Source organism: Pelmatolapia mariae, linkage group LG12, assembly GCF_036321145.2.
Source record: "Pelmatolapia mariae isolate MD_Pm_ZW linkage group LG12, Pm_UMD_F_2, whole genome shotgun sequence".
Classification (NCBI taxonomy): Eukaryota; Metazoa; Chordata; class Actinopteri; order Cichliformes; family Cichlidae; genus Pelmatolapia; species Pelmatolapia mariae.
Window position 1 is genome coordinate 28,423,581 of NC_086237.1, and position 24,810 is coordinate 28,448,390.

The 24,810-nt window shown below is 39.4% G+C and overlaps 2 protein-coding genes across 2 annotated transcripts in view; one reads left to right on the forward strand and one right to left on the reverse strand.

The window, feature by feature from the left end:
* Positions 1-16,337, forward strand: part of ghra (growth hormone receptor a) — a 29,383-nt gene extending 13,046 nt beyond the window's left edge. The window contains exons 3-10 of the mRNA XM_063490575.1: positions 6,477-6,606; positions 6,802-6,971; positions 8,062-8,240; positions 8,841-8,994; positions 9,163-9,253; positions 9,409-9,478; positions 11,107-11,345; positions 11,447-16,337. Of these exons, the coding sequence (XP_063346645.1) occupies positions 6,477-6,606; positions 6,802-6,971; positions 8,062-8,240; positions 8,841-8,994; positions 9,163-9,253; positions 9,409-9,478; positions 11,107-11,345; positions 11,447-12,206 (1,793 nt within the window). The 3' untranslated portion in view covers positions 12,207-16,337. The remainder of the gene's footprint in view (positions 1-6,476; positions 6,607-6,801; positions 6,972-8,061; positions 8,241-8,840; positions 8,995-9,162; positions 9,254-9,408; positions 9,479-11,106; positions 11,346-11,446) is intronic.
* Positions 16,338-18,952: 2,615 nt separating this feature from the next.
* Positions 18,953-22,501, reverse strand: selenop (selenoprotein P). Its single transcript, XM_063490314.1, has 5 exons — positions 22,372-22,501; positions 21,569-21,798; positions 21,101-21,313; positions 20,854-20,971; positions 18,953-20,729 (listed from the first exon to the last, which is right to left on the reverse strand). The coding sequence occupies exons 2-5, from the start codon at positions 21,769-21,771 to the stop codon at positions 20,034-20,036; spliced, it is 1,230 nt and encodes a 409-aa protein (XP_063346384.1). The 5' UTR covers positions 21,772-21,798; positions 22,372-22,501; the 3' UTR covers positions 18,953-20,033.
* Positions 22,502-24,810: the final 2,309 nt, after the last annotated feature.

The following is a 24,810-nucleotide window of genomic DNA, read 5'->3' on the forward strand; positions in this document are numbered from 1 at the left end:
GCAAAGAACTGTAAGAAAAGCCTTAAAGAAAGTTTGCTAACAATCGTGAATATAGCAGAAAACATAAATAAAAACCTATAAGCTAAGTGAATACCAGCTAACCTAGAAATTATGTCTTTATTTCACCTCCCTACAGTGTCGATGTATCACACTGTAATAGAAATTTGATTTGTCCCATATGAGAATCTCTGACACCCTCCAGTAGAAAGTCCAAAGAACAAAATTAGGAGTGAGAACAACACTTGTTCTTTACTTGAATGTGGACATAATATGACATAACTAAGCTAAATCTGTGAGCTGTAATGGCATTAGAGAAGATTAACATCATTAGTCACCGTGACTACAATAAGCTGACTGGGTCACTACGCGGCTAAACACACCGGGCTGTGTCTCTGGGACTTCAAAGCTATGAAGATTGTCATGAGGATCAGATGAATCGAGAACTTGACATCCAGTCAAGCTTCAAACGAGAAGAAGCCCCATTGCATGTCCTGTTGTGTTACTGAGCGGAGAGGCAGGATGTATTCAAGGAACAGAACAATGGCATATTTTTTGTCGCTTATTGTTTTCAAGGTGTAAGTTTAGTGCATATGCATTTGTGTGTGTCCGTGCACTTGAGTATGGAACTGCATGTGCAAGCTGGGAGTTATTTATATCACCTATTTACATTCCGTTGTTTGTATCCTGTTGCAATCGCTCACCTTTCTCCCGCTCTCTTCTGGCCTGCTTCTCGCTCTTACTGGCTCTGTCAAGTGTTGCACCATGTCCTAAGTCACTATGTAACCTTCACCATTAAGCCCAGTTTGGGGCTTGTAATTTTCATTGCCTGTTTTATTTGAAGATGACGAAGATGTATGAGAGTATTATGAATATGAAATAAATTTCTTCTAGACTTTGTCCCCCAATTTTTCTCTCTGATTCTTTCTTTTCCTTGTCATCCAAGACATGTTCCCGTGGAAAAAAAATTACGTTGCGTACTGCACACAGTTATACTTCTACCGTGTGTGCGCCTGTGTATGTGTGCGTGTGTCTTTGGGCTCTGGTGCAGGGATATAATGTAAGACTTGGCATGTGCAGACTGACAGGCACTTTTACTCTTAGCACAGTGTCAGCATGTGCTGCCAACTTCTCCATCTGGATAACAGAAATACACACAAACACAAACAGAGTGATGGCGCTGGAAAAAACGATCATATGGCAGAAGTTGGTGCTGAACAGCCAGAAAGGTCTCAAGTTTGCTAGCCAGGTACTACGGCTCGACACCTGCCAAGAATAGATGTGTAATAGACATGGGGAGCGTAGAATAAGGCATATGTGAATTGACTGGAAAACTAGCACCTTCAAACACAACCCCAATTCCAAAACAGTTGCAACACTGTGCAAAATGTAAATAAAAAAAGAATTAAATGATTTACAAATCTCATAAACATGTTTTATTCACATAGAACACAGAAATCACTGTCTGTGAACTGTGTTCAGAGATGGTCTTCTGTGGAAGTGTTCCTGAGCTCAGTCAGTGACTTCTATGACAGGATAATTCCTGCTTTTAGTGCAGTGCTGCCTGAGAGCCCGGGTATCCGTTATTGATTTTTATCCATGTCTGTTGCTCACAGAGATTTCTCCAGATTCTCGGTCTGTTTTGATGACATTATGTACTGTCTTTTCAATTTTACATTGAGAAACCTTATTCTGAAATTGTTTCACATTGTAGACACAGTTTGTTGCAGACTGGTGAATTTCTTGCTATCTCTACTCCAGAGAATCTCTGTCTTTCTAAGATGTTCTTTTTGTATCCAGTTGTGTTAATAAACTGTTGCCAGTGAACTTAATTCGTTTCAAAATGCTATTCCAGCTGTTTCTTTGTAATACCGTTTAGTTTTCCAGCCGTTATTTGCTCTTGTCCCAACTTTTTTTGACTTGTTGCCAAAATCCCCTCCCCCCCTTTTTTAAATTATACATTTTCTCAGTTTAGATATTTAATATCTTTTTGTTTTGTGGTTAATAAATATTGGTTTATGCAGTTTGCAAATCATTACATTCTGTTTTTACTTACGTGTCTCACATTGTCACAACATTTTTAGCATTGGGGTTTATGCTAAATTATTTTAAAATTGTGCTGTTTAAGTTATAGTTTTACTCCTATAAATGTTATCATTTATATTTATGGTTTAAATGAATACTTTCAGAAACAAGGCTGCTTTTAGTGTCATGTAATTGTGTGGGGTTTTTCTGTGGTCAACTGAGAGCAGACTCTTGAGTTATGTGAACAATGTGACTGGGGACAACAGGTTCAGTTGGCAGGTCTGTGTGTTCTCTTAAAGTACAGGGCAACCAAATCATTTTTAAACTAAAACCACAATGAAGAGACATCAAGAAGTCATGGGTTCTCATTTACATGTCTTTTTGGCATTGTTTATAGTAATCATAAGTAAGAAGTGGACAAAAATACCTAAACATGTGCCCGAACAAAAATTCTAACTCCCAAGTAATAGATGTAGCCCACAATATGGGGTAAACAGAGTTAAAGAGCTTTACGGTTGATGTAATGAAACATCTACATGGAAATCTATTAGTGTGAATCTAATTCATGATAAAACAAAATCATAAACAGAGCTTTTTCTTTCTTTTTTTTACGTTTTCACAAAGATCCAGAAATGATTCAGTTTTTTAAAAAATGCTAAGGCATTTCTGTCAATATGACCTGATCAAAGTATCGTAGCTAACCATATGTATTTAATTTTCATGTTCCTTATACATCAGTCAGTAACTACTAATATTTGCACACATGAAGAGTGTGCAAAGAGTAATGGACCCAAAACTGAACCCAGAGGAACGTCACATGGGGTGACAGTTGGGACAGATTATAAATGATTAGAGCATATAAACAGTCGCCTACACTGACTTAGTTTGCCTTTATTAATAGAAATATTGATTAAAAGAAAATGCTGCTCTGATTTAATTTCAAAACATCTCTTTTCATCAAGTGACATTTGTAGTATCGGCTAATGTTTGTGTTTTAGTGGCGTCACTCTTCCTTTCCCATTTTCCATCACATCTCGGTGTTCCTTTAGTCAGCCTTTTGGAGCATGACTAACCTCAACATTAACTTAAATCTGCAAATGAGCTGGAAAAGGTGATCATTCCACTCCTCATTACAATCGAGCATTTCGCAGTGCGGTAACTGGTAAATGCTGGTTGCACCTTTTTCTCTCGCCTTTTTCAGTTCTGTTTGCCAGCTGATGTGAGAGCCTAGGGCCGAGTGCTTTATTTAGGTTTCTTAGTGGATTTAAACCCTAATGGCTAAAGCTGACATGGAGGTAGATAAATGGTTTCCTAGCTCCTCTACACAGACTGATGAAGAGAGGACGTGAAGCTAAGAGCTGTTTATCAGTCTCAGCTGCACATCCACGAGGACAGAAAGATACATATGGACAGCCAGGATGAGGCAGTACACCCACACACACACATGTACACACACATACGCACACACATGTTCAAATTAGTTTTCTTCTTCCAGCCACAGGCTTTCAGCTCATTTAGTACCTGGCAGGTACAGGCAGGATTTAGCTTTCCATCACTGATACTCGAGTATAGTTATATATGTAGTTATATATGACTACATGCAGATAATGTGAGCACAGCCTTAAAAAATATTCCAAGCCTATGCAGTCAGGTAATCAACATCCTCCTGTCAAAACATTAGCCCCTGGCTTGTTAGTCAGTTACAGCTGGAACGGTCCCGTTTTTATCCTTTGAAATGCTGAAAAGGAGGAAATGAGTGAGAATGACAAAATTAGAGTGTGACCCTCCAGGTGTTGCGGCTCAACCTTTCACCTTTGACATGGTTTTAAGTTTAAAAAATGCAAATAGCTTTTTTAAAATATGGCATTGCTCTTTGACCTCAAGATTCTTCTTCTCTCGCAGACAAGAGTAACAACTGGGAGATGAAACGCGTAAAAAAAAAGCTCATCTTATTACGTAATTATTGATGATCATAAAAATTCTTGTGAGTTGTGAGTAACCCCAAACATTTCCAGACGTGTAAGTGCCAATCAATACAAATTATTATCCCCCAAAATTTACAGCCCATATAAAAACCGTAGGACCTTAGAAGGTTTGCTTCTGTAGTATCCTATTCTTCTGTAGTTCTAAGGCCTTCTTGCATTCAGCGTCTACAGAAAGCTCTTTGATGGTTGCAGCTGGAATTTGTTGGATGGGGAAGGGAAGCCGAGCTGAAATAGCAAACCTCTGGGAAGCACAACAGCGTGCAAAAGGTGAAGGGAGGGGAGGTGGGAAAGGCACAACTGCACAGGAATGCAGAGAATTATGAGGTTATACTGGCACCAAATAGCATGGAAGCAAAGTAGGTTTATATTCTACGTGAATAAATGGTGTGTGCGTTGACTGCCCTGCCTGAGTTGGTCTTGTTGATAGCTTGTCTTGTTGTAGTTAGATGTGTGTAAGTTGAATCAGGATGCATGCTTGGTAGGTGTATGTCTGTATGCAGATGCCAGTAGCTTGCCTTTTTTCTTCGTCTTTTTTTTTTTTTTTTTTTCTTTACAAGTGAACAATCTTTAATGAGTCTGTGTGGAGATATGTTTTGGTTTTATGTTTAGAAACTATCAGCTCCAGTTGGTCTGTAATTTCTTTCCCCTGTGTTTTGATGCATGTTTATGTTCTAGGTCTGTGTGTGATTTATAATGCAGGCAGTGAGAAGAGAGAGCTGGCGGAGAGCCAGTGGAGCAGAAATCAATGGTACTTTCAGCTACTTATTTATGGTTGCACCAAACTCTGGGACTCTATATTCTGCTGGGCGAGAAACTGATCTCCGACAGGAGTGGGGGGGCTGGGAGGGAGGAGGGGTTGTTGATGAGGAGTGACAGGGTGCCAAGGGAGAGGTGGAAAGGACTGAATCAGGAGCTCGGGGGTGGGGCGGGGGAGAAATGTTACGAAATGTTTGGACAGATCGAAACGTTAGCAGCATAATACATTTTTAGCAAGTTCTTTTTTTTTCTACTCGTATGTGCACGCAAGGATATTCACGGGATTCACAGGGTAGCAGCAGCAGTTGTTAAAAGAAAGGAATAAAATATTTTTGGCACATTTGCAAGTTTGTATTTGCGCATTGTTTCAGCAATCATGTCGAAGCATGCCATGGAAGCATTTTCCATTTGTTTAGCAACTCTTTGAGTATAAATAATGCAGGATTACACTTAATACCCAGAGCTCATCTGATAGTCTTTAAATGTGGATTGTAACCTTAAGGTGCTATTATCTGTTGTGTTTTTATTGTTTTCAACTGTGGCAAGTTTCTGCAATTCTGAGGTTAAGATTAGATTTCAGCTAGTTTACTCAGCCTTTCCGTGAAAAAGTGATGTCTGACACCACCAGAAGTCATGATATTAGTGCAGTTAAAGGTGACTGAGCTGTAAAAGGCTCACGCAGTATTGGTGTCACACTACCAGGCAAGCGGGCGGATGGGCAAGTGGTGCGAAGTTTGTGAATGTTATAACTCAAGAACAAGGAGACATAGGAGCTTCAAAATGATATTATAGGTGCATCTACTAAAAATCTCAGATGAGTTAGAACCTCAGTGACCTCAAGGTCAAAGTTTCTGAATATCTCGTGAAGTTAATAACTAGAGAACAAGGTGAAATAGGATTTTCAAATTACAAAGTCCCACAAGGAATATTGGTGGGGGAAAAAAAGAAGATGTACTTCTGCGAAAATTCAAGTTACTTTTGCAGAGTCCCAAAAAAGTTTTGCGAGATCCTGAGAAAGACTTTTCCCCCGCATTTAGTGTACATCTATCAGTACCCGAGTACTGCAGCTGGCTGTTAATGAATTCAGCCAAGACTGCCAGGTCAGAGTACTCCTTCGGATGAGTGTGTCCTCTTGCACTAAGAACTCTCTTCAGATGTCTCTCACTTATATAAAAACGGTCTCTACTGCCAAGCACTGATCTAATTTCATAGTTTAGGCCAAGCTCAAACTAAAAATCTATTCATCTGTCCCACGGGTGTGTGTCCTCCATAACTGTGGTTTCCAAGGTCTCATTACTGACCTGGCAGTGCTTGGAGTTCAATCAAAAACTTTTGCGGGATCTCGCACAAGTAACTCAGGCTCTCGCAAAAATACATCTTAAACTTTTTTTCTCCAATGTCCTTTGAGGGGCTCCATGTGAAATTGATACTAAAGGTGCATCTATTAAAAATCTCAGATGATTTTGAATCTCAGTATTCTTGACCTCAAGTTCAGAGTAAGCTTTCTGAAAATCTTGCGCATTCGATGATTCGAAAACACGGCAATGATTTTCAAATTGATACCGGCCCCCTAGGAGACCGTGTGTCTCTGTATTGTTAGACCAATAAAGCAAAGCCCCTACAGACACTGATAGATGTTAATAAAGGTGATTCATTAGCCTAATGGAGTCTCACTTCCTTTCTAATTGTTGCCCTTCTAACTCTGTCTTTCAGCTCTCATTGAGCCTCATTTTACTGAGTGTATATCAAGGGACCAGGAGACGTTCCGCTGCTGGTGGAGTCCTGGCAGCTTCCACAACCTCTCCTCCCCTGGAGCACTCCGAGTCTTCTACCTTAAGAAAGAGTGAGTGTAATCTCCGAAATGCTTTCTTTACTCTCAGAAATCATAATAATTGCTTGTTTTGTAGAAAACTTCACGTAGGCATATTGTTATGTGTGAATCAGTGAGCTCCATTAATGATGGTATAACCTTCACTTGACAAGAATTTAGTTTTTTACTTCTTCTTATGTTTCTTCTGCCATTATTTCACTCATTCAGGTCTCCTACCAGCCAGTGGAAGGAGTGTCCTGAGTATATCCATTCAAATAGGGAATGTTTCTTTGATGAACATCACACATCCATATGGATCACTTATTGCATGCAGCTTCGCACTCAAAACAACATCACCTATTTCAATGAAGATGACTGTTTCAGGGTGGAGAATATTGGTTAGTAGCCAAGATTTGTGCATATTTACAGATTTTTTAAAAGTTTTGATTTATCAGCAAATTTGACATCCTACTGTTTCTCATTTTCAGGTTGTCTGTAAAAATCCTTTATAGCATTAGGAGATCTTTACAGATGTTACTTAATGTATTCATATGTAATTATATATTCATATTTCACAGCACAAAATGGTTACTTCTGGTTCAATGAATTACTCGTGCAGAAGGATACCAGGAAATTCTACTTGTTTTTGGACTTATGTCAGATAAACAGTGCTTAAGTGGTAAATATTTTGAGTCTAGAAGATGCTGATAAGCAATATATTATCACATGGCAACGTCATATGTTGCCTGACATCTTCTTCATGGAAAGATCTTTGTTAGTTCTTTTTATGAGTACAAATTGATTGTGGATGTTGTCTTAGCCACTTGACCTGTAGTAGGGTCAGGCTTTTGGTTGCTGTCTATTCTTCCAAACCTCTTTGTTTATAGAAAGAGCGTAGCAACTACTTGTTGAATCAGCTCCAGATGATTCTTGACATTGTTTTCAATGCATTCTCCCCCTCCTCTTTATGGCCAACGTTTCCAGTTATACCCAAGAAATATCCATTTGTGATGTGTTTATGATAATATCAAATCAGACCTGTGCAGTTTCAATCAATATTGCTTGCGTTTGCACCAGTCTCAGTTCAAAATATCAATGTTTTACACAAATGTAATGCAATGGGAGTACTCCTTCTTTAATAATTATGACTTCATGGAGGTTTTCACTTCTTTGCTTTGTCCTTATGTCCTCATCAATCGTGTTAAATTAATGAAGAAAAAACCCCAAAAACAAAACGTGTTGATCATTTAGTTTTAAATCTGTTAAATGGAATTACATTTTTTAATCTTTGTAAAGGGAGTGACACAGTCTGGATATAACAGATACAGTATGTAGATGATGTATTTTATTGACTTTTTGAACATAAGCAGTATTTTTTTAGTATTCTGTTAACCTTTTTTATGTGATCCTAAATTAGCATACCAAATCAGTAACTAGAAGTGTCCTTTCCTTCTGTTTGAATATGAACTTTTGCCTTTTCTCTGACAGTACGTCCTGACCCGCCAGTGTCTTTAAACTGGACCCTGCTGAATATAAGTCCTTCCAGGCTAAATTATGATGTCATGGTTAACTGGGAGCCCCCGCCTACTGCTGATGTTGAGTTGGGATGGATGCGTTTGGAGTATGAGTTGCAGTACAGAGAGAGAAATACCACAAACTGGGAAGCAGTAAGTCTTTTATTCCTAACTTTTTAATAATCTTGTCCATTATTTCTTTTTACACACAGTTCCTCACATTGACAAAAGCAGATTTTGCACATGCACATTAACACAAATAAAAAAAACAAATCTCATGCTCTTAAAAATGAATTGTAGGTCATCGAAGCAGAGTGTTATGTTTCTCTTTCCCTCCCCCCTGAACACTTGTAGTTAAAATGCAGTTGGAGCTTTGCTGGCAAGGCTGTGGAAGCCAGAGCAAGGCCTTAGCGTCTGTGAAGGAAGTGAAGGGAGGGATCTGTAGGTCAGAGGCCATGGGACTGTGTACAGGCTCGTATTCATTACCGCTTGGCTTGCCTGATGGTTGGGGACCTCACGTCCATCTGTTATAATAGCATGTCATCTATCCAGTCTATCTGAAGTGCATCAGTAATTGTGTAGTTACAGGTGCCAAAAATAAAAACGGACCTCTTGACACCCTCCTTTTCTTACTCAGCCTTTAAGATTGGTGTTGTTACTATTTCTGTCAGGATAGCTGCATCATTCTTTTTAAGCACATCATCATCATTTTTTTTAATCTACAAAAGGTTTGTCTGTTTTTGCAATTTTCAGTTGGAGATTCAGCGACAGTCTCATCAGACAATCTACGGTCTGCACTTAGGAAAAGAATATGAAGTACACATCCGCTGCAGGATGCAGGTTTTCGTTAAATTTGGCGAGTTCAGTGAATCCATCTTCATTCAAGTGACTGAGATTCCTAGCACAGGTAACGCATATGTTAGAATGACGCAATGCATTTTTGGTGAACTGCAAATAATGAAGATGATTGCGCTGTTTTTTTTCCCTTTGTGCATTTAACACAGTATGATTGATGAAGCCAGAGAACTGGTTGTGATCATTATTATGACGAGTTCTGTTTCATTTTGCTTCTTAGAGTCTACTGTCCATCTCACACTGGTTCTTGTATTTGGGACTGTGGGTATCCTCATACTCATCATGCTCATAGTCATCTCTCAGCAGAACCGGTACGAGCACTCACACACTCCCTCTCTTTCATGCATCTGTGGTGTCCAAAACATCTGTGAAACAATGAAATATTTGCTAAATCGCAGGTGCAGCTTTTCTCTTACATCTCTCTCTTTCTCTGTGAATGAATTTTCAAGTTCTTCTGTCATTGCAGATTAATGATATTTCTGCTGCCGCCTGTTCCTGCACCCAAAATCAAAGGCATCGATTCAGAGTTATTGAAGGTATTTCTGGTCTGTGATTTTTCAAGCAAATGCTAGACCCCTGCAGTCAAGTAGCGTGGCTGTCAGAGGGGGATCAAAATTATTGTGTATTTTAATCAGATTTAAAAAAGGGAATGTTTGGAAGTAAAATCATTATATAAGGGATTGTGTAATCACATTTTTAAAATTATATTTCAATTGTAATTTGGATAAAAAACAGACTCCTGTCTGTCTGTGCGGCTTATTTGGTAGGGATATGTTAGGTCACAAAATCACCCTCGTCTCTCTCGCTCGCACTCACTACCAGTTTATCATCTGACTCAACCACCAATTAAACGTGAAACAAAACTGAATATAAACAGTGTTGGGAAGGTTACTTTTAAAATGTATTCCATTACAGAATACTGAATACATGCCCCAAAATGTATTCTGTAACGTATTCCGTTACGTTACTCAATGAGGGTAACGTATTCTGAATACTTTGGATTACTTAATATATTATCATGCTGTTTACAACTACGTGAATGTACTATTGCTGTGATTTATTACTGTTACTGAAGGTCCGCGGCTCCGAACCGTAGTAAAGGGACATCTGGCTAATACGGTGGGTTCGTAGCTGAAAACTAGCTTTACTTTGTTGTCTGGGTCAACTTTGCTAGCGAGAGACAGAGAGAGGCGTTGAAAGGCTGCTCCAACGGAACTTATTTTTTCCGGAGGAAAACAGGAACACGGTGTACAGTCGAGTCTTAATAGCTTACTTACAAATGGGCTCGTCAGGCACTCTTCTTGGCTGCAGTGGTTATTATTATATTTACATGCTTCCAGCTCTCGTTTTTGTTCCGTGACAGCTCGGACTTTTCCTTTCTCTCCCTCCCTCGCTCACAGACACATAACGTGTATGGTAGTCCATTCTCGCTGCAGCACGGACTACACTGCCCATGAAGCTACATTCTTTAGGGCCATGCCTGTAGCATTCTGCCTTTTAGCTTAGCACAACAACAACAACAAAAAAGCGCTCTCTCACCCAGGAAACACGCAGAGAGAGAGAGAGAGAGCGCGTCACCCTGTAACCATGGCAACCGCAACGCTGCCGCCTGGAACAACAGAACATAGCTGTCAAACAAACCCAAACAGTCCTGACCCGCCACAATATGAAACAGGAAAGTACCGCCGTGTAATCCATTTATTTCAATAAAGTAACTGTATTCTGAATACCACCTTTTTAAACGTAACTGTAACGGAATACAGTTACTCATATTTTGTATTCTAAATACGTAACGGCGGTACATGTATTCCGTTACTCCCCAACACTGAATATAAATAACAAGAAAAAATGGACAGTAGGACCACTCAGAGGGAATTAGACACAAAGAGCATCATGATTCAGGATTGTGTTGTGGGTGTATTATTCACAGAGTGCATTTAAAAGCCATACAAAACAATCTCACCTCTGAACAATTAAAAAAAATAAATCCTGATGTAAATTAATAAATAAGTTATGTTGTTAATTTGTGAGTAGACCAAGCTGCCATACACTTTTTGTTGGGTTTAAAATTTTAGACATAAGTCTGCAAAGTCAGAGTGTTTTACAGAGGAAACTGTCAATTTCTGGAGCCTAAATGTCAGAACACTTGTTTGTACACTTGCAGAAGGGGAAGCTGGATGAGCTGAATTTTATACTGAGTGGTGGAGGAATGGATGGCCTGCCCATTTATGCACCAGATTTCTACCAAGATGAGCCGTGGGTGGAGCTCATCGAGGTCAATGAGACAGAGGATGTAGATAGTGGAGAGAAGGAGGATAACCGGGGCTCAGACACCCAGAAACTCCTGGGTCAGTCCCAACCTGTCAGTCAACACATCAACATAAGTTGCTCTAATTCAATCAGGTATGGCAAAGATTTACATTTAAAGGTGTTATTTGTGTAATCAAATAGCTCCGTGAATACTCATTTCTTTGCCTTTCTTGTTTTTTTGGCTTCTCCTCAAGTGGTCCGGATGCCGAGTCAGCCCAGGCCACCTGTTACAACACAGATCTCCCTGAAGAAGAAACACTAATGCTGATGGCCACACTTCTACCAGGACAACCTGATGAAGAGGAAACCTCCCTTGATACTGTAGAAAGATCCTCAGCCTCTGAGACAGGTGAAAGACAGCTCATCCAAACCCAAACCAGAGGGCCTCAGACCTGGGTCAACACAGACTTCTACGCTCAGGTTAGCAATGTTATGCCCTCTGGTGGTGTGGTGTTGTCTCCTGGACAGCAACTCAGAATCCAGGAGAGCATCTCAGCTGCTGAGAAGGAGACAAAAAAGAAGCGGAAAGAGAGTGAAGACAGCGAGGAGTCTGAGGAACGGAAGCAAAAAGAGCCGCAGTTTCAGCTGCTAGTAGTGGATCCAGAAGGAAGTACCTACAGTACAGAGAGCAGTATCCATCAAATCAGCACTCCTCCCCCTAGCTCTCCCATGCCCGGTGAGGGGTACCACATCATACATCCTCAGCCAGTGGAGCCCAGACCTGCAGCCACAACGGAGGTTAATCAGCCACCTTACATTCTTCCTGACTCTCCCCAGTTTTTTGCTCCTGTTGCAGACTACACAGTGGTTCAGGAGTTAGACAGTCATCACAGTCTGCTCCTTAACCTGCCTAGCCACCAGAACCCCCCTCCCTGCCTGCCACAGTACCCACTCAAGGCACCTATGCCTGTGGGGTACATTACCCCAGACCTGCTGGGGAACCTCTCACAATGAAATGACAATGACATCAGACCTTTACGTGTAAGGCTGGTTTCACCAGGAAGTTACCCACAGTCGTCCTACCCGATTCCCGTTGGAAACCAAGTAACTCCCAGCACACTGGGTGGCTGAGATGTGACGGGTGTCTATTTTCAGAGGATGCTGAAAGGCAGATATAAAAGGCTACAAGATACTCTCTTAACTTCTTTGCATCTGCTAAAGCAGTTCTTTCTTCTGAGGTAGCCAAATATTAACATCACAAACCAAATGCACAGTTTGCTCTGTTTCGTCAACACCTCATGCATCCATGCATGATTACAGTGAGCCAAGCAAACATAATATCAATGCTTAACTGCCTTGTGTTGCATTGTATCTCTGGCTTATTGTGTCCAGAGCAATGACACTGTTACAGTCTTAATTTTACAGAGTGCTTTCAGTGCATGACTGATGGTGTGAGTTTTCACACCAAACAAAAGTCATTGCTGACGGTGATGCTGTTTACCCCACGAGGTACTTTATTAGTTTATCAATAGACCGTTCTTATCTCATCATATCATATTAGCACTTCACTAGAGATATATTTTTATAAAAAAAACAACCAAGTACACTGTTCAATACCTATCCAGATTCAGCTTTCATTCCTGTCTTCATTTTATCTAAAAGGTAGCTGTTCATATTTTCAGAATAATTAATGGAATTGAGGTTGTATAATGTCAAGCTATGTTCCTCTTAACCTCTAGTTCAATAGAATGTTTAATGCTTTAAACAAATAGAGAAAAACATCCAGCACGCGTATACACACACACACACACACACACAAACACACACAAGAGATACCAAAGTCAGGGCAACAAACACCAACAGCAAATTAAAGTTAGTCCAGTCACAGTTATACCTCTTTCTTTCCGTGGAAAGTGTTTAAAGGAAATCTGGGAAATGAAGGAAACCACTAACTTACACTTAAGTAGACACAGTAGAGAAATTAAAACACTTCATGGACTAGTACCCATAATTAATTGAATATCACACGCTGATATACATATCTAATTGTGTGGTTTGGGTTTTTTTTTTTGAGGTTATTTATTGACATTTAATTTTGACACCAAGTTCATACGTTGCACTGAAGTGCAGCACATGTATTATGAGGAAGAATTCTTTCAGTTACACTCACAGCTGGGAGAATACTGGGCTATACATTACAGAGCACCACCAAGTGCCTTGCTCAAGGGCACGTTGATTAAGTAGTTTACCGGAGAGAAAGGGACACATGCACACAGCTAGCAATTCAGAGAGACTAGGGCAGCATATTTTTTTAACTTAAACCATACTGCTCAAGCTTTCTTCTTGGGGTTTGTATTCCTCTCGTGCAAATGAAGCAAGCTGAAAGACTGTGAAAGTATACGTTAAATGTAATTAGCTAAATCTTTCTACCTATTAACTGCCAAGTGTTAACAGCCTGTGCCTATAATATTGTAAGTGGCTTGCCAGTTCTGTGCTATGGTACTATGTTTATGCAATCACAACTTGTGCATTGATGCATTGCTTTGTGCAGGCAAGATCTAGAAGTGGACAGTGTAGGTGAACTGTGCAGAGATATCGCTTTTAAAAATCTGCACAAGCACTGCAACGGCAACACGCACGTGCGTGCATGCATACAAGAAAATAATGCATAAAACTATTTCCCTTAATCATATTTTAGTCTTTGCCTCATTCACCTAGTTTATCAGCTGCAAACCACAATAAGCATCCTGCTAATCATGCTCTTCAAAACCTTTCAAATCTAAAGTGATTATGAAAGTTCGTACTGACCACCTGCAAACTGGCATGAATGTAGCTGCGAGCATTCTTCCCCAAGAAAAGCTCAGTTATATATTGTTGCTTAATAAGTTAGATATCTTTATTAATATTTACAATAAATTTGTCCTGGTTTATGGAAATTGGGGATTTTTGTAATACAATGTGGGTGAAAGAAAACCTTTTGTAAAGTTTTAGGTCCGTCCCATGAATTCTATCACAAACACCCGACGATACTGCTGTCACCAATGCGGCAGAAGAGCATAGTATAATAAAATCTAAATACACTTGGGTTAAAAGAGCCTGCCACATATGTAGTGTTTTGTGATGTAGCATAATGAATCTGAATCTGAACAGCCTCCATTTGGCAGCCTCCAAATGAGCTTTTCTCACCTAACACAAATGTATTCTACAGAGCAAAGGAAGCACATCCAGCATAGAAATACATTGTTAATACAGATAAGTGGATAAATGAGTCAGATAATATATGCCTTTTAATCAGACAATCTCATAGCAGCGCAAGAGCCATAAAATGATTTTTTTATGGGAATCTGATAAATATGTGCCGCTTCTCTCTATCTCGCCTTTATTTGAAAATATCTCAGCGTTATGCCGTTGCAGCCTATCGCGAATGATCCCAGCGAGTCCTTGCTGTTGCAGAAAAGTCTTAATATATTGACTGTTGCTGTAAAATTACAAGCATATATATTTTGTGTCATTAGTAGTAGCCACAATATATTGCTGCTCAGTGCATGTATATTTCCCGCATTCAGCCTTACTGTGGTGTCAGTCGAGAGAGCGCAGCGATCATTATAACATGTACAATCCTAAGTGTTTTGCAGGCGACGTCCGTAATCAGCAGCGTTGTAACGTGACCGTTTCGCCCCGAGAATCTTTCACAGTGTTTACACTCATCCAAAGACCCCCAGAAGGCTCTCTGTCTATATGAAGGAAGATCAGATCATGGGAAAAAGCACTGTTTTGATCCTGCATCAGTTGTACCATGGTGATTTTTAAAAGTGTACAAACTAATCCGTTGGGCATCTTTCTTCGCCTTTAGACAATAATTCTGATGGCAAAAGAACCAAACGGGACAGGTTTACAAAAAAAAAAAAGTGTACAAACTGAAATGTGGAAAAAGGAAAAAAAGAAAAAAAAAGTCAAATCTGTGAAAGTGTTTTTTAAAGGTTACAGTACGATAGAAATATTTGGGAGGTGCTTCTTTTCTTCAAGCTGTGCAAATGTTTACTACATTTCAAATGTTATTTCAAGCTTATAAATGTTACAGACACTTTAGAAGAAGCACTTTGTACACGTACAATATATATCTGATGTAGGCATATTTTGTATCAAGTGAGTGAAAAAAACAGCGCTATAAACTAGTATTATATATTTTCTAGTCAGCACAGTAATCAGAAAGTGAGGAACAGTATCAGTGTCGATAAGCTTCAGTTTTGTTTAAAGAACGTATTTTACACAGATTGCTTTTAACAGATTACTAGAAAGATGTACTGTAATGGAGTATTTAATATTTGCTATAAGATTTATAGATAGATAAATGCAGATTTTTAATGAAGTCATATCAAAAAAGAGGCAGAGTGAATAGGTATATTGTAACTCTGTTCTCGGACTTTCCTCCCGCTATGTGATTTCAGCATTTCATTATTTGAAAGTGCATTTTTTGACGGGGGTAAAATATTTTATAATGATGCCTTTTAGCCCCCAGCCTGTCAGTCCAAGTGTGGCTTTTGTCGTTCTACGGTGTCTGGAAGTAGTTTTGCTGGAATCTGTGCTGGCTGTTGCTCGTTATCAAGCAAAGAGCACCGAGCCACACATTTTTCAGCTTGTTGAGGAAACAGTTTCATTCTTGACTTGAGTACAGCGGTATACAGTCTGATTTTTAATGACCTTCAGTGGCTCCGCTCTCTTTCCTTCCATGTGCTATTTATTTGTCTGCCCCACCACCTTAGCCAAATTAACTGTGAATGGTGCTGCATGAGTAATATTTTCGCTGCCGTGTTGTCATCTTGATTAATAAAGCTGGAAATGTTCTGCATGCCAAAATCAGACCCATCACCATTGTGGTCTCAAGTATGACGTTTCGGTTTGCATTGGCTTGTTTTCTTCATATTTTGACACAAACCCCTCACACCCACCCCCTCCGTCCTTGGAGCCGCTGTCCTTGTCTGTTGGCTGCTGTTTTACTCGGGGCTAAGAACTTGTTTATGATGTTTATTTGATATTGTTCTCTTGCCAATTGAGCCTTTCTGGTGTTGTATATGTGATCAATAAGCTCTCGACAAGTTACAAAATAAATATACAGCATCTTGGTCATTATTTTTGTCATGTTGTCTTCAAGAATGAAAAAATAAAAACGTTTTTAAAGGCAAATCTAACTGCTAATGCTGTTTACAAAGTGCCTTTCTAAGCTGCATTTAACAAATCTCCAAATTGTACACTGTGTGTGGGACCAGTTATTTTATTTTCAACTAATCTAGCGTTTTAAATGCAAACGTAAACTAGACAAATTAGATTTCCCCGAGTTATCGAGATCATGTTACTTATTATAGATAATTTACAGCATTATTTATGACTAATTCCATTTCAAGATGCAGCTCAACAAGCTCTTCACAAGACCTCCCAAAACCACTGCCAGCTGTGTCATTAAAAGTATAATACATTGAAAGTGCATACTGCACAGTAAAGGTCAGCTCAGATCAACACTGAGTGACACAAGAAGGCTGTTAATAAAGAAAATTTGCTGCCCAATGTGGTCTTAGAGTTTAAATGCAAACAGATTTCCGTGTGTGTGTCTGACAGAGATGAACACTGGAATTGCATCCGTGTATGTGTGGCAGTTGGAGTGGGAAGAATGTGCGCTTGTTTGTGAGAAACACAGAGGAACTTTGTGCGAATGAGTTCACAAGCGTGTGAGTCTCTGTCGCTGCCTGGTATAAATGGAGAGAAAACGGCTGCAGAAAACGTTGTGCATCCGTGCATCGAGGGGAAAGCATATCGGACAATTAAGACAGAGGCTGTGTACTGCCCAGCTCTGTGTGGGGCTGATTGAATCAGAGAGACAGCCACTCACAGCTCTTTGTCTCAGGACATTGCAGGTAATTACCCATAAGTCACTGTTCCTCTGTATTGGATCTTCAGCCCAATTACGCCCACACAAGCAGTCCACCTCAGCTTCATTTATTACCTCCGGTTGCTTGTTGACCTTTTCAGACACACAGTCCAACAGGCAATTCAGCTACATAACACTGAGCAGAAGCTGGTGTGCTTTAAGTCTTTGAGATAATTTCACAGATTTTGGAGCTGGACACTGGCATCATTACACCAATGTTAGTATAGAAAGATGAGCTTAAGGTGCCCCTCTTCTAGATGACACTTCTGTTAATGTTTGTTGCATCTAAAGCTATTTCAATAACAAGCAAACAGTCATACAATGCCAGACCAACAAGAACTCATCAGTGCATCACTATAAACCAGAAATGTAAGCGTGTCATCAGCATGTGCAAACAAAGTGTTTTCCTTTAGCCAAATAAATAATTGCATAACATAAACTGGGAGTGCGATGTGTGCTTTGCTTCTGCACATTTGTTGATATGTGGCAGGAAACTAGAAACAGACAGTTTGATCCTTGAAAATGTGAGAGTAACCCAACAACCTAAGAAGTCCCTTTATTTCATTGTATGAAATGTATGAAATATGCTAATTTGGGAGGATTTGAAAGTGAATTTGTCAGTTAAAGGTTCTATCAAATCTGTATGAATGGAAGCGCTTCAACAATATACACATCAGCTCGATGGCTCAATGGTGGTGTAGTGGTGGTTTATTGTCTAGATCTTTATCGCCATCTGCTGACACATATTTGGGAAAACAGTGAAAACACCTTTTACAGAAATCATCTCCAGATCTTCTAAAGGGAAAACGTATCTACTCACAGATTTTCTAAGTTGCTGAAACATTAAATCCCACTCTCTAAGCCAGGAACTCCTCAGTGTCCTGAGCCAGTTTATCAACTTTATGACAGTTTTCATCTAGTCGGAGACTATTTGTGTGTGTGTGTGTGTGTGTGTGTGTGTGTGTGTGTGTGTGTGTGTGTGTGTGTGTGTGTGTGTGTGTGTGTGTGTGATGTGTAGTGGTAACCACAAGTAACAGGGCATAAACGGATAAACATGACTGCATCAGAAATATCATTACTACATTATTACATAACAAGAAACTTTTATAGACTATGTTCATACTTGTTTGTGGGATGATAAAATTTAAGAATTTCCCAATCATTTCAACAGTGAATTTTTACTGTTTTAGGCTAATAGGCTAATGTGTTTAATAGTATTATTTACCTATAAAAGTGGCTTTTTTTTCTTATAAAGCAATGTTTATTTGTATCATAATTTCTATAATAACATTACTTTTACTAGGTAATGTTTTATGTGACATCTAGTATCTTCACTTTTCCATTTTCCCTTGAGCTTTGTAAAGGTGTGTACCCTCTGGATGGGTCTCCTGTCCATTACAGGGTTAACACAGACAACCATACAATAGTAAAAATACTCTCACATTTAAACCTACCTGGCAGCACCACTCATATTTGAGCTGAGAGAGGAAGGCAGTGAGAATATTTCCATTTCCTATGGAAATGAGGAAAGCCAGATATCACACCATTTTAGCAGACTTCCTTTTTTATTCATGTTTCAGTAAGCAGTCCATTACTTACAATTATTCTTCTAGTGAGAGAATAGTTTCATTATGTTGTAAATTGCCCACATGAAGGTGTAAGGAAGATCAATGTTTTTTTCTATTTTTTAAATGTATGAGCACTGTTTTGATGTAAACAGTATCAGCTGTGACTATACTGAATTAAATGGGACAGGATACTATATTACAGCTAATATGATCCCCCTCATTCACATGTAATATATACACTGAAAGAAAAAAAGAAGATACTCGAAAACTAGAAGAGTAATTGAGCCATCTTTATTCAACTCTCATTTTTCACCTTGCATACAATTCCAATACAGTTCTCTGTCCGATCTTCAGGTTTTCAGGGTGACTGATGTCTTCCCACTGAAACCATCACTAAGAACAGAGCATAGTCAAACAGTCATTCATTTCTTTACTCTCGTTTTTCCTTGCTGTCTTCCTAAACTTCAAAAAAAGAAAAAAGCCTTGTAGCAATGTGTGAACTTTGAAGGCTAAATACCAAATATGGTAAAAAAGAAAAGTGAAAGAATAAATTGAACTGTTAGTACTCAAAATTTAAAGATTTTCTCTTATGGAAAAAGGTCACACCTGAGATATGTTAAAGCTTGTGCACAAAACATGTGTTAGTTACTGCTGTTATATATGTACTTAAGGATGATAATCGATAGAATGCCCCACAAAAAAATGATTGGTCTATAGTTTTTAGATTTAAATTTAAATGTCTTTTAGGGGGTTTCCTCAGTAATGGATCAGTGCTATTGGACTTCCCTAATAAAAAGGCAAATACAACCTTAAGACATATTTTTAACTAATTCATAAACTGTGATGCTCTTGTTTACTATTCCTTCTAAATTACTTTTATTTTTATTTGCAGTTTTTTGTGTCATTTCTACTTCTGAACTTTGAAAACTTTGAAGCGTTTATCATGTTTTGAACTACCCTCTCCTTTCTCTCCAGCCTGACATCATACAGACGCCACTAGATCATAGTTTCTGCATCTGGTTTCATAAAGGATGGAAAAAACATAATGGCGGGGGTCATTTGAAAACATGACAATCACATACACTCCTGAGAAAGGAGGAGGGCAACCCACTGACAGATACATTGAGATAGTTAAAATTCTGATATTCTTTAAATCATATTCAAATTACTTCAATGATAAGCTCACAATAGCTGCTTGACTCTAATTTAACCCATTGCTCTACTGTCAGGAATGCCCACCCTCCTCTCTCAGGGTAATACTTGTTGGTAAAAAGAGCATTTGGCCCCGGTGTTGCTGACTGGTGTTAATATGAAGCTGATATCAATATCAGCTTACAGCTGCTCTCATCCTCAGCTAACAACACCTGGGGGTCAGGCTCACTGGGCTGGCTGAGGCTCCTGTCAGGCAGCGTGAGGCAAGCGTCACTGTCAGGTTTCCCTAACGTCATTGACTGCATCGCCTATCAGCCCGTGTCACTGTCAGGAGGTGGGTAACGCCTCATCACAGTGTCAGAGACCGACTGGCTGCTCACTCCCTGCCTCGCCAAACAGCCTGCGTCAGTGTCAGCATCAGCTGCTCTTAATTTCATTGTCAGAGCCTGTCAGACCCTGTCAGTTGTACTTTAACTTTCACCTGTTCTTCCTAGATAATCAAGGCCTTTCAATGACTGCATGAGCCTCCTGTGCCACCTGTTGATTGTGCACGTCCTGGGGAATCTGGCCTAAATCAAAATGATGCTGGGTCTGAGGCATGTCACCTTCGTGGAAATGCCCATGTGGTCTAACACCATGCTGTGTCTGGTCGGCACCATTGTGATTTCTATGATGATGGCCATTGTTGTGATCACTGCCATGGCCAAAGCCACGAGGATGAACATCATGATTATCCCCATGGTGGCCGTGACCGTGACCATTCTGATGACCATGACCATGGTGATGACCATGACCATGACCATGGTGATGACCATGTCTGGTGTCGTCCTGTTCAGCTGGGACATCAGGCTGGACCTCTGCATTATCTTTGCACTCCTCTGGGATCTCAGCACTCTGAAATTACAAGCAGAGATTACATAAATTACAGTTTAAGATCTTGCCTCTGATTAAACAATTATTATATGATGATCATATTGCCTCACTTAAAAAACAACTCTCTGTTAGATTTGATCTATACCTCATGTGTGCAGTCGCCACATAGGCGTTTGCAGTAGGTGTCTTTGATTGCCTGCTCAATATGGCCCTGTCCAATGATGGAGTATGGAAGTGAAATGCGGTGGGTTAGACGGCCACACCTGTTTGCAAAGGGACAGAAAAGCATTGTAAGATTAGGCTTATGGAGGTGAGCTATATTGTCAAAAATTACAATGTTCTATTGATTTTCCGGGAAAAAATGTAACTGAATTTTCCACTTCATGTCAAACCTGTCATAAATGAAAAAGTCGTCTTTCTCTCCAGCCAGTGTCTGCCAAACATCAGGCTGTTGCCCGTCCTGCTTGTAGAGTATGATGTTCTTGGAAAGTTTGGCCTCCAGCAAAGGGTGCAGATGTCGTGATTGCTCCCCCTGGTGGTTAACGACCATGTAGACCACATTCTTAAGACCCTGACGTTCCAGCTTCTGCTGCAGGCCATCTAGTCTGCTCAAAAGAAGAGCATTAGGAATCAGTATCAAAGCAATATGTCAAAGTAAAAATGTCTTCTATGAATATGAATAGAAAGATTTCTTTGACAGTTTTAACAAATTTAAAAATCCCCTATAATATCTCAGTTACCAGTCTCTTGTGTTTGCCACAGAGAATTTCAGGGCTGATCCATTGTCATGTCACTTTTTGTGTTATAAATAATTAAAAAGTGTGAAACTATACAACCATTGTCATATAACGGGCACATACCTGGAAGCCTGCACCAAGCAGAACAGTCAGCTGGCCTGTAAAAGGGCCACCACCGTCACTCGACCTACTGACCCCTTCATAGGCTCCACGTCTCCTATCCTCCAGTCTGAAGGTAGCTGACAGCGGGGCCCTCCCCCCTCACTCTCTGCCCCACCCCCATGGAGCAGGCAGAGAGTGAGGAGCAGACTGAGGCCTGCCCACATTTCTGTGGCGCCTCCTTACTGCCCCAACTTTAGTTTCAGAGAGGAACAGGGTAGAAAGAACAGAAAGGAACAGAAAGAAATTTATGAAACTCAGCAGAAAAATGTAGCCTATTAGTACAAAAGGTCAGAGAAGGTGTTCAATTTTTACATTCCTCATATCATACTAGGAATCTTTCTGGACTTGATATAGGATATATATCAAAAACTGTGCAATTATTAAGAGTGAGCAGAGCACTTTTATGACTTTTTCACTGGTGTTGCAACACAAATTTTAGTCCAGTGATGCAGTAAATACAAATAGTAATATAAAAATAAAACTTAAGAGAATTTTGACTGATTATTATATTAAAAAATATGTTCTACAATATACACATGCATGACAAGCAGAAAAGTTCAAGCAAAAAATTAGTTGTAGTTTATGCAGAGAGAACCTGTGGACTCATCAAAAAATTCTATATTGCGAAATACCCCGACATCTGGTTTCTAATGGGGTTTTTTGGTTTTGTTTTTTAACTGTTTACTTATTGCAGCAGTTAAACATTGTCTTATGGGTGTTTACTTTATGTAAGTTAACAGAATATAATAAATGTTGTTACTTACCCTTTGGTTAAAAAGTTTCCTACCCTCTGTTCAGCTCTGCGTGGCTGCAACTCTCTGAACAAAAACAAGCCTCCTCCTCCTCTGTTCCCTCCTTATATAGCCTCCCTGTTGTTTTTCTATCAGGAAGGAGGACAAAGTTCAGTCACAGCAGTATGCTGATCATCACACTTTTATCAAGTTAAAAAGTCACAGTGCATGAAATCCGCTTGCTGACAGGACACAGATGTTTATAACGGCACATGTACAGTTTCCAAAGGGTAGTTTGTCCTTAAAGGGACCTTAAGGAATGTGTGAGGACAAAATGTTTTGCCTATCTTATGTAAGTGCTGGAGATAGTGTGTGCATTTGACTTGTAAATCAAAGCTGTTGATTTGTTAATATGTAACATATCATATATAGGTATATTATGAGGCCAAAATATGGAAGAAGATTGTGCAATTCTCTTTCGTACTTTCTGCAGAACACACAGGGCGGGACTCTGGCGGGTGTCCAGCATGCTTCTGCAAAGTCACAGAAAAACATGTAGGGAAGGCCCATGCATATATGCATATCTGGCACAACTGAGGAATGTCGCAGCTTAATGTATAAGCATGATAAGATAAACAAAGCTTCATGAGTAATGAATAGTACAGAAATTTAGAGATCAAGCAAATTATACTCAAGTTCTTATATGCTTCCACTGAAAGAGGAATTTAAATCACTCAAACAACAAAGGGGAAAATGCTAAAGTGCAGTGAACCAGTAAGGCTAAAAACGGCAAAAGAGTCTAATGAAAAAAAATACTTTGAAAGTTCATTAGGTAACCTTGATAGGGGCCATATTGAAGTAAGCAATCAATCCAAAGTTTGATTATATAAAAGCTGTAAACGGACTCAAAGTACAAATACTCTTAGAGTGTTATCTTTCTGCAGATGTAGGCCATGTACTTGAGAAAGCACAAAGTCCAGTTTGGTTTTAACCAGGTAAGCAAATATCGGTGAGTTTGGGGTTCATCAAGGAATTAAAAAGCCTTAGCAGACATGGTGATATAAATAAAAGGTGATATCTGGAACTGACTGTGTTTTTGCACTGTTCCAAAGCCCTTCATGTCTCTACAAGTTCAGCCTTCCATATTCCCATATTGATATATTTGATACAAAACAGATGACAGATGGAGCAGCAAATTTCCTGCTGATTCAAAGAGTCTGTGCCAGGAACACAACGGCCAAATACTGTAGCAATATCTGTTGTAGTTTTACCTCAGGGGATTCTTATCATTATGCTAATGATAAGAAGTAAGGAAAAACACCAGCAGTTATGCACACTGCAGCACATAAGTAAAAGCACAAGTGATACTGTAGAGTTAATAGGAAGTTATGCTGTTGCAGTCACAAACGTGGAGTCCATACATGGAGTGCATAGAGTGAATGTGGTTACTAATGTCTATGAATTCAATTCAATTTAGCTTCATATATATATAGTGCTAATTCACAACAACAACTGGTTCAAAGTGCTTTATATTGTATGGTAAAGACCCTATATTAGTACAAAGAAAACCCAGTTGATCCAATGATTTAGGTGTACTGTTGTCTACAATTAAGAGATGCCTGCATTATTTATTACTGTAGCTGCATTTCTCTATGAGTGTATTATGCATATATGGTTGTAATTAATAATATCTTATTTTGTTCGTTGCCTAGTCAAGCAAAGTTGGTTGCCTGTCCAGTTCAATATGGTCTGGTGCCAAACCTGTCCCAGCAGCTTAAACCTATTGCAGCATAATGGATTGTTAACAGTCACCTCACCCAGCCCTCCCTGGGAGTTGGTTCCACAGGAGAAGGGCCTGATAGCTGAAGGCTTTGCCTCCCATTCTACTTTTAGAAATCTAGGAACCAAAAGTATGCATGCAGTCTTACAGTGAAGTGCTTTATTTGAATTTTTAAGATAAGCTGGAGTTTCTCTTATTCAGCATTTAGTATATGAAAATATTTTAAATTCAATTTTGAATTTAACAGGGAGCTAGTGAAGAGAAGCTAAAAAGGAAGAAATGTGATTTTGATTTCTAGTGCCTGTTGAGCATTACTCTGAGGCAGAATGTTTCTAATTTTGGAGATACCGCATGAAAGACTATTAAAATATTTGTTTAATGTTCACACTGAATACATATCATGATCAAAACTGACCCCCAAGTTTCTCACAGTGTTACTGGAGACCAGAGTGATACCATCCAGAGTAAGTATTAATTTAGACATAATGTTTCTAAGATTTTTATGGCTGAGCAGTGTTATCTCAGCCTGAAATTGAAAAGTAGGATATGTAGGATATGTGTTATTTGACTTTATGGATAAACAAAGCTGGGTATCATCTGCATAGCAATAGAAATGTCTTTGGTGTTTTCTAAAATTGCCTATAAGACAACCATATTTAATGTAAAAAGCACTTGATTCAGAAAAGAACCCT